Source organism: Pseudopipra pipra, chromosome Z (genome assembly GCF_036250125.1).
Source record: "Pseudopipra pipra isolate bDixPip1 chromosome Z, bDixPip1.hap1, whole genome shotgun sequence".
Taxonomy (NCBI): Eukaryota; Metazoa; Chordata; class Aves; order Passeriformes; family Pipridae; genus Pseudopipra; species Pseudopipra pipra.
The window spans coordinates 21,362,196-21,376,257 of NC_087581.1; the positions used below are offsets into that span (position 1 = coordinate 21,362,196).

Consider the following 14,062-nt stretch of genomic DNA (forward strand, 5'->3'; position numbering starts at 1 on the left):
TTTAAAAGACAGTATCGTGCTATGTTACTCCCTACACAGAAATTTATGTTACATGGTGTTAAACCATGGGCTAAGCTTAATGTAACATGATGCATTAAAAACCGCACATCATGATTGTAATGTGTGTCAGAACAATGAATTGTTATATCACATATCTCTTCATTCGTAGGTAGGGGATCCATGGAAATAATTCTCAAAGGGATGTATTCTCCTTTTGATGCACACACATAAATTCCTTTTTCTTTCACTACTTCCAGCTCTTCAGGTAATGGTTGGTCTGAGCTAGGAAACACTGCTTTTAAAAAAGCCTCAAGTTAGCTAAAAAACAGTTTGAATTGTAGCTAAGCGTTTATTATAGGCACAGTTTTAACTCTGAAAACTGTATGAGAGGGCTGTTTTGTAACCTACGCTCCCCAGTAGTGTCACATTTGAGGAATCACCATTGCTGCCTTGTCTACCCAGGGTAAATTGTACTGTCACTATAACTTTGCAGAAAATGAGTAGGTTTCCGTCTGATTTTATAACACCACTTCCCAGTAGGCTACTTCCTTTTCACAAAACCATAGACAAAATCAGAATCTGTCCTGGTGGTGTTCGGAGACAGTACAAAGGCAGAGATGGGAATGGACTTTGCCCTGATCCTTTTCAGCTTCTGCCTGGTGTCACCTTTCTCCTTTACCTAACTGCACAATGTAACTGAGCCTCTCATATAACAAAACATAGCTCCCACTTGATTCAACATGTTATGTAGGTATCTGACAAACTGTGCAGCAGCAATCCATTGTGTCCTTGTCCCATTACATGGCCTGTGCTTCTTGCCCGTATCTGTGGTGTTGAACAGCTCTCTTAAGTGTTTTGTGAGGATATTTGTGGAAGGTAATTTGACCAGTAATGTCACCTGATACGAAAGTGGGTCAAGAGGTTTACACTACAAAGAATACTGATGCTATCTTGTATGCTGACAACCAGGGAAATTAATTCTTGTGCAGTTAAATGGTGCCTAGCTGTGTACCAGCTAGCTGTACACATGCTAATTTTATCTACTGAACATACATAAAAAACTAAGTAAACACTACCAACTTTTATTCAAAATCTAATCCCATTTATGCAGTATCCTTTAGGGAGGCTGAACGAATTGTTTTCCTACAAAAAAGATATAATTTGAAAACTAAATATTAATTTCCACTTTTTTTGGACCATAAATGAAATGATATTCAAACTGAACACATGGTTTTGATGGATAAACAAAATAGTATAAAAGCTCATTGAGCATTTACTTACTAAAATAATGGTCTCACTCCTCAGCTGAAGCAAACGTGCATTTGGCCATGGGCTCTTCAAGCTGCCTAAACCAACTGGCAATGAATGGAAAAGGTGATGGAAACTGCCTCTGGGCTTAGTGTACTAAACCCCAATGGCTGCATTTTCTTCTCCAACATATGCTCTGACCTCAGCAGCATAGATGGCATAATGTTTCAAATTTGAACTATATCACTATTACAAATGTGTTGGGTTTATATTTGAAATGAACACAAAACAGCTCCACTGCAACAGCTCCATTATTTCAGAAAGTCCCTTATTAAAGCCAAGGAAATAAATTTAAAAGGGAGGAAGGGATATAATCAGAATGTAGGATTAATGAGACTCGGTATTTGCACTCCTTAGAAGTTGTGTGTTTCTTAAGCAGTGTGTTTCTTGAGAGACATATTAACTGGGAATTGCTACTATAAAAGGGACTTGTGGCATACTGCAATGTCTGCTCTTTTCTTGTGATGAAGCATATGTGTGGTATTAACTTCTTAAGCTGGTCTTTCACAGACAATGTCATGAGTCGTAGGCAGTGCCTTGCAGCCTGGTGTGCTTGCTTGCAAGTGAATTAGGTGCACCGCGAACACTTCAGATTAAACATGTATTACAAAACTGTTTACGTGTGCAGACATTTGAGCTCAACAAGCTGATCAGCTGCTTCCAGTCCTTCATTCTTAAGTGAAATGGGATTGAGCAGTAACTACTACGTATGCTCTAATTCAGAAGAAATAAACAAGACCTAGATGGATTTTTTTTTTGACAGAAGGCATAGTGCATTGGCAGTGACAATTACTTCCACTGAAGTAAATTTGTACAACACATATAACAAACTGCCTTGAAAATATTGCTTATGTGGAGCAAAATGAAAGCTGGGGTGATCAGATGACACTGGCCAGAGGAGAGGAAGCCATATTCATAGCAGTTGCAGCTTTACACGTGAGCTGCTGGGAAGGCGCAAAAGAATATGTAAAGATACATGTAAGGGTCCCAAGTACAGAACGACTTGATCTGTATGTCAGCACAGCTAGAGCACCAGCAAATTGTGTTTAGGCACTTGCCTTTATGCAACACTGCGCACATAAAGCCTAGGGCTAATAGATCTTATGAAAAACCTTCAACCAGATGCAACACAAGCAGAATGCTGCCAAAAATCACTGAAGAATCGACAGTTTCTACATCACCCAAAAGGTACAACAGGATTTGCAATCTTGATAAAGGATTGTATTTAACTCTAGTGTAACATCACTAATTCACATGGAAACCTATCTAGAAATTGTTTCAAAGGAGTTCTGGAAAAAATACTCCCCCACCACCTTTATTTAAAAAGGAGTGTCTGTCCTGGAAAGCATTACACACACCCAGATATCCACACCCTTAGAAATAAAATTACTATTTTTTAAAGTGTTAATTAATAATTTTCAGGTGTTAATACAAATATGTATTAATAATAAAGTACATCATGCTTTCAGATACATTTTACGCTATACTCCACGATCCACCAGGAACACCTTTTTGAAGTTATCATCATATTTACTTAAATATGAACACAGATTGGGTATATTATAATCTACTTAGTTAACTTAATTAGCTGTAAGAAAACAATTGCATTCTACTTCTAAAATTCAGTCACTGAGGCCAAGCACTGTCAGTAATGCGAGTTAATGCTTCAGGGCTAGAAATAAAACATTTGTAGCACTTGGAAACATAAGTTACTTTTCTTAATATTGCTGCTTCCAGGCAAGTTTTATTTTTGTACTGTTATTTGTTGTTGGCCTTCTCACTTATGGAATGACTTTGTCAAACATAGAAATGACATCAAAGACTATTCTTGAAAAAGTAATTGATGTGTAGGTGCATGGTGGTATTGCAGCTTTATTTGCAGCCTTCTCTGTTTTCAAAGTGTATGTAGCATAACCGGGCTGCCTTGGAATTTTTTACAGAACAGCTTCAGCCCCAGCATGACTTGATACAGCTTTCTAAAGACAAAATAATATGTGAGTTTCTGTTGAAGTAAGGGACTGTATTTTCCCTTGCCTCTGCCAGAATGCTGCCCTCCTTCCCCCTCCTCCTGCATAGTTGATGGCAGATTTGCGTATCAAATACAGAATACATCTGTGAACTTGTCTGCAAATCATTTTTTGTGGCATTGAGCAGGCTGTTGACCTTGAGACTTGCATTTCTCTTCAGAAACAACCTGCCAATGGAAGGCTGTATGTTGCAGGTCTCCTGGGAAGTCTTGCTGGGCTCTGTAACAGGGGTCACATTCATCGTCCTCTGCACATAAAGCACAACACTGTGGACTTGAGCAGTCTTGGCCTTCCCTGAGCCATGTCTGATGATGTCAGCCTCACTGACACAGCTGAATGACTAAAGACCTGAAACCATCATGTCACCAAAAGCAACATGACTTCCTTCCTTGCTTTTCTCAAGAGATAGCTGTCACTGGCAGTGGTGAAAGTCAGGGCATGCCACCAACACAGGACAAAAGGATGTGGGGGAAAAAAAAGCTTCTGCAGACCTTCCTGAGCTGCACTCCACTGAAACTGCATTTGTCTTTCTTATTTATTCATTGAAGCTATTTTTTTTCTTTCTTTTTGATTTAAATACTCATTATGAGGAAGTTCTTTCAAACATAGAACCAAAGGGGTTTTTTTTTTCAAGAATCTGTCCCCTTAAGTGGTTAGCCTCAGCTAAGTGTAACCATGAAGGAAAATAGCCCTTGAACCATCAGTCAGTTATAACTCCAGGACTGAGCTGCCAGTGTTAATGTTGCCTCTTCACTGTTTTTACCAACCACCTAACATTAAGGGGACACACAGGTTCTTTTAGAGATCCTTGGCAGAATGATGACAACACTAAGTTGTAGTGTGTTTAACACTTATTTTAACCATTAAACAGTAGTTTAACAATTAAAGCTTTATTTTCCTTAGCAGAACTTCATTATTAGTATAGCACAGAACTTATGATTAGACTGACACAGGATTTCTACAAGCAGAATCACAGAGAATCGATCAAGTTGGGAGTGGACTACAGCAGGTCATCTGGTCCAACCTTCCTGCTTAAGCAAGGTCATCCCAGAGCACATGGCATAGGATTGTTTCCAGATGGTTCTTGAGTATCTCCAGTGAGGGGGATTCCGCAACCTCTCTGGGCAATCTGTTCCAGAACTTGGTTACCTGCACAGTAAAGAAGTTCTTCCTTATATTTAGGTGGAACTTCTGTGCATCAGTTTCTACTGATTGCCTCTTGTCCTATTGCTCAGCACCACCAAGAAAAGCCTGGCTCCATCCTCTTGGCACTTTCCCTTCAGATATTTATAGACATTAAAGAGGTCTTCTATCAGTCATTTCTTCTTGAATCACTGTAGTGCAATCTAGAAGTAGCAAAATACAGAATTTCTAATGCAATTTGACTTATAATTTCTGTTCACCTGGACCCTCTGCAGATCGGATTGGATCATAGCACACGGTTTGATGTATCAATATAACAATCATAATCTAGACTCAAAAATCATATAAAAGAACACGAGTCCCTCCCTCAGTCCTCGGAGGAAGCAGACAATGGCAGAGGTGTCCCTGGACAGCGGGGGGTCCCAGGTGTCTCTGTCCAGCGAGTTCCCCCTCAGGACCCTTCTCAGCCGGTTTTACAGACAGTGTTCCGGGGGCTGCGAACGCTCCCCGCGCACCGATCACCGGGGTCACCCACAGGGATCACCCACAGCCCGGGCTGGCCCGGAGCAGGACCTGGGGGCGGGCACGGAGCGGAGTGATTGGCCTGGTGCCCAGGGACCCTGAGGCCAGGAGGGAGGGGAAGAAGGTATCTGGTTTGTCTCCTTGGGGCACAGGACCTTCTGGGCCTGATAACGAGGGGAAAGGGCACAAACACGTTTCCAGAGAAGGGCTGCTCGCCTTGTGGAATGGCCTCAGTCACGATGACCAACCATGGTACCAGAAGTCGGAAGTGGGGAGTGCCGGTCACACCACACTCCAAAACACCATCACGGCATCAGTCAGAATAACTCCCTTGCTGCACTCGACGGCGGATTCCCACCTTTATTCGCGTGTGCGAACAAACACCGAACAACGCTCGGCTGCTCCACCGGCACGCCACCATCCCACACCCGGGCAACTCCACTGCGCCACGGGAGGGGGGACGCCGGGCGTCCCCCGCCCTGCTCCCAGTGGTGCCGCCCGGGCCGGCGGTATTGCGCGTGCGCGGCGCGGGGCTGCGCAGTCACGGCGCCCTCCGCCCCCGCGCCGCCATGGCCGACCCGCGCCTCAGGCAGATCAAGATCAAGACCGGCGTCGTGAGGCGGTGAGTGCCCCCCGCCGCCAAGGGACGGGGCTCGGTGCGGCCCCCAGGGGAGGGGGCCCTGCCGCGGCCCCGGGGGCTCCACCGGGCCGGGCGGAGGGGCCGCAACGGGGCTCTGTGCAGCGTCGGCCGCCCCTGCCGCGGGCCGCGGTGCTGTGTGGGGCTGGCGGGTCGTGCCAGAGCGCGGCCCTGGCACGGCCGCTTCCCCGGGAACAGGCCCCGCTTTCCCGGGACGCTGGTTAAACGCGAGGTTCGTGTCCTTTTGTTAGTGACTCTTGAGAGCCGAGGGGGGTCATGCCGCCCCGTCTGTATGCAGGGCAGTCGCGAGGTATACTTGCCGAAGTATGAAGTCTCACCTATTTTTTTTACCAAAGTAGCAGTTGAATTGGTTATTTGTGATTCAGAAGTTCGCACCGCAGAACCAGTGGTATCACAGAATAAATCAGGTTGGAAAAGATCTCTGAGATCATCGAGTCCAACCTGTGAGCAAACACCACCCTGTTAACTAGACCATGGCACTAAGTGCTACATCCAGTCTTTCCTTAAACGTCTCCAGGGACGGTGACTCCACCACCTCCCTGGGCAGCCCTGTTAAATTCATTATCGGAGCCTCGATCTTCTGGGTTTTTAACATAGTCTTAATTTTTGAGAAGAGTTTGTTTGTCTGGATCCCTCTTACGGCTGTAAACACAAGGCTTTGACATGAACTGTTTGGTCAGTGGGGTTTATTAAGATTATAAAGACTGTGATGGCTCAGGCAAAGACAGAATTAGTGTGTATGTTGGCTGAAGATGTTAAATAGTGCAGTTTCATGCAATGAACTTCATGTTATGACTTAGCAAATTTCTGTCAGACAGGTATATTTTCTTGTACATGATTTGCTCTGAAAGGTTGGACTTGAAGACTAGAAAAATTGTTACTGTTGATGCTAGCTAAAGGCACTTGAGAATTCCTGGTCTGCAACCAGGGAGCAAACCACTCAATTATATGCGTTTCAGGGCTAGTACAAAGAAAGGGATAAAAACATTTTGGAAAATGGAACAAATGCAGTTGACAGGATTCAGATTTGCTTTTGAAGAATGGCTGTGTGTGTGAATAAGCAAGTAAACTTGTTTATCTTATGTGGTAACAACAGGCGTATCTGCAGTTATTCTGCCGCAGCTGGCATGCTGTAAGTGAACATAACTTTAAAAAAAAGGGGAGAGGAGGAAAGGACTGTTATCTTGCACTCCCTCTGGGGAGATGATACAGCGGCTGTGACGGTTGCACACAGATAAAAGAAGAGGTATGGGTCAGTCCCACTCTACCCTTCTCCACCCAGAAGCCTAGTTATGCACTCTACTACAGTGGACGTACATGTGACTTGTGTTAACTTAGGAATATCAGCATTGTGCTCCTATTTTGGACTAGAACAACTGTATAGGTATTTTTTTCCTGCTGTGTGAGACTTGTGTAGAGGCTTATTAAACATTCCATAAAGTGACTGACTAGCACTGACTGACTGACTAATTTTCCTTAGGTTTTTTTCTGTGTTTAGAAAGGCACATTGAATTTATGCTGATTTCCAAGCACGTTCAGTGTACAGGCAATATGAATATATAAAAAAAGGTAGGGGTCAAGAACGTTTAGGGCATACAGAACTTTTTAGACATTTTGTTTGCTTCTTTTTAGTCATCTGTTGCAGCAATTTTTTTTCTGTCGTTAGTTACCTAACTCATCATTTTTTCTCAAACTAAGAATGAAGCAGCTATTCTGTTTTGGGATTTTTTTTTTAGCTGCATATCATCAGTTCTTTGTGTACTCTCAAGAGACAGTATTGTAGGTTGTGGGTAGTTTACTTGCCCACACGTTTCTTACGTTGCTGTATATCAATGAAAGAAATTTAAACTAGGAATGGGGAGAACCTTTTGCTTTTTTGACAGCTCTGGTAGCCAGGCTCTTGGTGATTATATACTTTCACTACTTTATCATTCAAAAAAACCTAGATTTGATGAGCATGAATAGTAATGTTTTCTGTTTTAACAAGCAATACTTTTGGTATAATCACTTCAAAATGGTCTTAGTTGTAGTAAATCCAAACAATGATCTGCTGGATAGTGAGGGAATTGATTAGCAAAAAATGCAAAACTTCCAAAATACCTTATTTCCATTTCAGATAGGAAATTATTTTAAAAACTACTGCAAAGAAAGTAAGTCAGGTTGTGTGAAAATAGCACTGACATTTGCCCATAGTTTCCATGTGATTAAGTGGAACTGACACCAGTAGATTAGAATGAGACTAAGACAATTCACATTGCAATTGTGTTAGTTTAACTTTAACAATCTTTTAACATGCTTGTTTAAATGTGGCTGACATACCATAATTACAAATCTACAAGCCTTGATTATAGAATTTTACATCATGAACCTATGGGGAAAGTGTATTGATTTTTGTGAAGCAATTCTTTTTTTAAATTCACCTTTCTAAAACTGTGGTATCTTCCCAAGATTGTTCTTTTGCCTTTTGCACTGGTGTTGATATTATTTTTTCTCTTTGTAAAATATCATTATATTGCAAAGCAATTTACACTGTGATTGTCCCCCCTTGCTCTGAACACAGGAAGTCCTGCAAGTTGCACAAAACTATTGGTCTGATTTTATATATAAATGTGAACAATTCTCTTATCGAATTATTTAACTGGCAAGGATACATTTTGTGCAAGAGAAGTCTGAAAAATGCAGATATTCCTTTTGCTGTATGTTGACTCTATTGATAATTCAAGCACGAAACTAGTTCACATTCTTGGTTACTCAAGAAATTTGCTATTTCTGGTGTAAATCAGAAATTTTATCCATCTTCTGTCCATTATATGAATTATGGTTGCTTTCTTGCTTTCATTGGCCATCGGCACTCACTCTGATTCTTAGCATCAATGTGTTGATAAGAAACTCACATCTCTTTTCTTTATTCTTGTTATAAGATTGTATGCAACAACTGTTTGTAAGCTCAATTAATGGGAAGAGATATCTCATATTATTTGGGTGTTGAGGAATGATCTGCAAAGCTGCTCAGCCAAACTGAGTCAGCATGATAAAGCGATTTAATGTATATACTTGGCACATCTGAGAGCTCAGGGATTCAAGAGGGTGAATATATTGTATGCACTGTTGGATAGAAGCTGACTCTATCCAAATTAAATAACCCTTTTCAGAGTGCAGCTTGCACATCTGTTGTCTAGGGTTGTCACCAGCTCAGTCCTGGAGTCTTAAACTTGTGTTTAGTGCTAGCCAAGTGTGGTTGTTGCGGTCCAGAGCTACTTATATATGTCTTAAGTACCTTTTGTAGTGTTCCTGACATCAGAATCAGATGCAGAAAGTCCCAGGTTGGCCCTGCATTCGAAGGTTGAGTAATTCTTGGAGACTTACTAGCATAGTCTCTGTCCCATATAAAAGAACTGCTTTATGTAAACTGAGAAAAGAATGCACTTGCATTTACATAGTGCTGTGTGATGTAATATCTGTGGCATACATAGACCAACCTGGATAAGGGTCTAGAAACAAACTTACTTTTTTTAAGGGATTCCTATTTCCCTGTGTTTTTCAATACATGCTTGCTTTTTATTTCAGGAATAACAAACAGTATCCATGCATATCTTAAAAAGCTGTGCCAAGCACAGCTGTGATTTTCACAGCAGTTGCTGTGAAAATTGCATAGCATGTTGTTTTATTGTTTTGGGGTTTTTTTAAAAGGGTTTGATTCCATTTGTTTTACCTTTAGAGCAGACCTAAGCAATTTAAAAATTTTAAAAAATATTTCACAAATTTAAATTAGTAATGATCAGATCTGTTAAAGATTGCCTCTTTTGCATTGCTTTGTCCATCCCATTACCTCTTATAGAAAAAAAACCCAAAGTAAAAAACATGATTCTGGTATCTCAGATTTTTTCTGTTTACAATTGTTTTCTGCTCCCTGAGGCAAAACTGTCTTATGTATGTCTGTGCTGACCATAGTAATCTATTGATGTCATCACTCTAACCTGGCCACCAAATTTATGACCATGTCATTAACAATGTGATATTAGGGAGGAAGGCTTTTTTTTTTTTATTTTGGCCAAGAACATATGCAAAACTGTAGCATTGCACCCTTAAGTTATTTAGGTAGTCTTTCAGAAGTTTGGAGATACAGTAGTTCCAGTTGCTTGGCAACATTATTTGTTGGCATTACGCATATATGTAATGCTGTTGTCTTTGTTTTTTCATGGCATGGAGCCACCCACCTATGTGGATTAAACAGCTACAGATAATTATTTTCTGTTGAATTGGAATCTGGATCCATGGGAAAAACTAAGAAAAATGTATTAAATTTATGGTAGTTCTTTTTATACAGATATGCTAACAACCATAATCCATCCTGTCTTGACTTTAAGTATTAATAAATTGTGTGTATCATATAGGTGGAAATCTCATTCACGACAGCGAGGTCCATTGTTTCTTCTTTTAGCTGTATTAAGTCTCTTTCCTGATGCATTGTGAATTGTCTACATGCATAACATGACTGTAATTCTATTTAATTTTTCTCATTACTGTAGCACTTAACAGTTGGTTGTGCCCAGCTGGGTGAGGCAGGGAGGGGGAAGAAATAGAAATAGGGTTTTTTCTCCAAAACAAAAGGTCTTGACTGAAGATGATACCTGGGTTATAGAAGAGGAAATTATGATCTTTGGTAACCCCAATTGTTACCACAGCAGAGGCCCCATTTCTCATTCTTCCATCTCGAGAACTGCAGTTCTTGGGCTCTCTAGCATTTACAACTTTCAACTTCTGTCCCATTCCATTTCATGCCATTCTCTCCCAGAATTTTTGCCACTCCAGAGCCTCTTCAGGGTGGGCTCATAAACTTTCACTTCTCTCCAGCTTTTCCTCAGCATGTCAGAAAGGCTCTTTCAGCTGTCTTGGTGGACTAGCTATTTTCTTCTTTGCCCCTGAAAATCCGAATTCCTTCTTGCAACACCTCATCAAAATCTTGATCCCCAGCCAGCATCTCTTGCTTTTTGAATAGCCTGTGACTTAAGAACTTTTATTTTGGTTATACCTATTGGATTCTTCCATTCCTCTGCCCACTCCATGCTCCCACTGGCTGCTGGCATTCAGAGATGACTTAGCCAGACAGACTTTCTCAGCTGGGCAAAAAGGGGAACTTCAGTTGTTTTTATGATGAGAACTTAAAAAAAAATTGAAAGAATGTATTGCAAGAACAGGGTAATAACTGTGTTGAAAGGCAAGAACAGAAGGAGAAGCCCTGAAGATTCAGAGAAATCTCTAGTAACAGAGATGATAAAAATTACCTGGTTTTAACATTTTTATAATTTGAAATCGTTTTTTTACTTCAGAAAATCCTGTAATCGATTTCCATAATCTTCACAGTAGAGTAATCCCTGGCAAAACCCAAGTTTGCAAAGTTACCCTGAAATGTCACAGTAACTTAGTTCCATAAGCTGTTAGATGCAGGAGGGACTATATACTCATGTATGGTTACATCCTGACTCTTAGAAGAGAATGTTTATCTTTGATGATGATTTTGTGACTAGAAAAGGAGTGCCTAAATGTGAGATCCTGTCTAAATCAGAAAATAGTCACCCATGGCTAAGAAAATGTGGGACTTCGGGATACCTGTGTCAAGTATTGTATTTTTTGCCTACTTCCTTCATTCATTGACATTTTATCTTGGGCCTCAGTCTGTAATGTTTGTGTGCTTATGTAGCCTTAGTGAACCCAACAACGATTGCATGTTGCCAGCGTTACTGCAGTTGTTGAATTACTTGTGCTGTAATTGTGCGTAGTGTTAATACATGGAATTTAGTATACTATAAGAAAAAAAAAAGCTGTACGTTGTACAGTTACACTGTTATGGATTTTTAAGTTTGAACTAAGCATAGATACTTCATTATGTAGTCAATACAGGCTGTCAGCTTTGGGTTTTCTATGTGCTTAGGCTGAATCCATGGCGTGTTAGCATGCACCATGGTTAATAGCAACATTAGTTCTGAAGAGATGGATGCCCTTTCAACAGTGAATTTGCTCAGTAGCAATACTGAGCAATTCCTTCTCATCTTCTTCAGAGCTCCACTTGCTCCATCCAGCCAGGAAAGTGTTTATTGTGTTGATTTTTCTAACTCTGGAGAGAAGTTTTCATTTGGTGGCTTAAGCACATAGGTGCCATTCTGGCTTATGTAGAACCTGAATTGTTGCCAATTGCTGGATGTTGGCAGAACATTAGGAGTAGTGGTGTGTGCTTGCTCTGTCCTTGTACCATTATACCACTTTTGTTCTAAGCATCCATTCCTGTCTGTGACTGTGGCTCAGGAAGGTGGAATTTTTGTCTGTGTACAGAGGATCCTAATTTCATTATGCATTCAGAAAACCCCTGTTGTGGATAATTTTTTCATCCGTCAAACTTCACATAAACTGTATGCCCAGTGTGGTAGATCTACTTGCTATTGCTAATGATGCAACTATGGGAGATGACAGCGGACTGGGGTAGGAACAGAGGTACCTTTGTGGAGTGAGAAACAAGGGCAATTTGGGGTTCTTTATGCACCAGCTAGAAATTGGAACAGTCTAACCATTTGCAGCTCTGTACCCTAAACAGACTGGGGGCGAAGTCCCTTGAGAAATCAATGTGAGCCTAAATTTGGAGGTCTCATTTCCCTCTCCCTGTCTCTGGTTCTTTGGTCTCTGATGCTAGTTCAAACTTTTTGGTAAGCTCATTCAATTTGCTTAACCCAGGAGAAAAACTGTTAGCTTTTTTTTTTTTTTTTGGTTACTGTGTTAATTTCCTGCTGTTTTGGTGAACCGTATTGACTCACAGAGATATCATGTGAGCATTAGCGCTGGCAGAGATGTATGTTGGGGCTAGGGAGGGGAATACCTCTGTTCACCAGTGGTCAGCTCTTTGACTATCTTGAACCATCTTGTGTTACTTTGCTCTTCAGCCCAGGGAGCTGAAGTGGGGGAGAGAAAGTGAGTAAAAGAAGATGGAGGAAGGAAGTAAATCATAACAGTATGGAAAGGACCTTTTTTTTCTTGTTCTACCTTAAGATTCTGTCAAGCCCTTTGAGCTCTTCTGGGTTTAGTCTCCAGCTTTAAAGTAATAAAACTGTGGTTTTCACAGAGAAAACACAAATTCTGAAATTGTTTGTTAAGTGATGAGAAAGTTAAATGTGTAAAGGATTTTAAAAGGGCAGCAGCCATAGCCAGGAGCTTACCTCTTGTCTATAAATATGGTTTAGTTTTGTTCTTCAGTGTTAAAAAGTCCTTAACTTGATTTCTAGAGGCAAGAAGTGCCTTAGGACACATCCACAAGAAGTTTCACTTTAGACTTTGTTTCTTTATGCTCTTTCCCTAGCAGCTGACTACTGACTGGCACTAAAGACAAGATCCAGAATAATTGGATCTTATGTTTCTACTTTTTTCTAGTGAAAGACTAGAGGCAAAGCTAGTAATTCTATTCTGTTTGGGTTATTTTCATCACTCGTTTCTAGAGGTGTAGACTTCTCCTTCAGAATCCAGGAAAAATAACCTAGATATAAATAACAAGGAAAGCAAGCGTGTTGTCAGTAGATTTAAATCAAGTATGTGGGAATCTTCACTTCTGTTGAACACTTACGTGCAGTTCTGAAAGCTGAAAAGAGCTAATATAAATGGAGACGTGAAGTATGAGAATAAGCTAATACTGCATGCAGTTGTTAGTCAGTTTTTACTTCTTTAACTTTGGGTGTCTAAAGAGAGGAAGGATTTTTGGTCAGTAGATTTATTTTTAAGGGGGGGGGGAAACAAAAGGAAAAATCTAGTCACAGATTGGTACCATAATTATTTGCCTCAAATCAAAAGCTCTCACATATTTCTTGGTAGTCGATGAAACTGAAATCCATGCTAGAAGGCAGAATGCGATGTGAAGATTGTAACAAAATATATTAAAGAATGAAACTTTCTTACAGATGTTGCTTTTTTTATAACACCTGACCCAACTGCAAAATATACCATTATTTTATATTGTGGCTGTCTCTTTGTTCTAATATTTAAACAACTTACTCTTGACAGAAATTTTGCTAATTTTTTTAAACAATCATTACTGTCTTATAATTTGAGGCTTTCTCTTGACACTGTAGGGTAAAAGGTAAAAATTTAAGTGTAAAAAAACTTAATGGCCAGCGAGAATACTGAATGCAATAAAAAGAACAGATCTGTGCTGACTTGGAATGTTTAGATCTTTTGTACATGTCTTGAGTAAAACTGGATTTGGGCAGGTTTCTGTATCTGCTTCTCAAAGACTTTTCTGCATCTTGTAGGTGATGTAAGAAAGTACCTACTGTTTTCACAACAGATCAACCTTACAGGTACATCATATATATGTATATATATAAAACTGTAGGTAGTGGTTTGCAAATATAATTCAGGTGACTCT

At 40.4% G+C, this 14,062-nt stretch overlaps 1 protein-coding gene and 1 long non-coding RNA gene across 3 annotated transcripts in view; one reads left to right on the forward strand and one right to left on the reverse strand.

Annotated features, from left to right (window-relative positions):
* Nucleotides 1-4,209: 4,209 nt before the first annotated feature.
* On the reverse strand, nt 4,210-5,496 carry LOC135407437 (uncharacterized). The gene is made up of 2 exons (XR_010426872.1): nt 5,359-5,496; nt 4,210-4,681 (listed from the first exon to the last, which is right to left on the reverse strand). It is a non-coding gene; the product is annotated as an uncharacterized LOC135407437 (long non-coding RNA).
* A 9-nt stretch (nt 5,497-5,505) lies between these two features.
* Nucleotides 5,506-14,062, forward strand: part of TBCA (tubulin folding cofactor A) — a 24,819-nt gene continuing 16,262 nt past the window's right edge. The window contains exon 1 of one of the 2 annotated variants that reach the window (XM_064642455.1): nt 5,506-5,622. In XM_064642455.1, the coding sequence (XP_064498525.1) occupies nt 5,570-5,622 (53 nt within the window). In that variant the 5' untranslated portion in view covers nt 5,506-5,569. Of the gene's footprint in view, nt 5,623-5,914; nt 5,962-14,062 lie in introns of those variants that run through there. The other variant, XM_064642456.1, reaches the window with a different exon arrangement.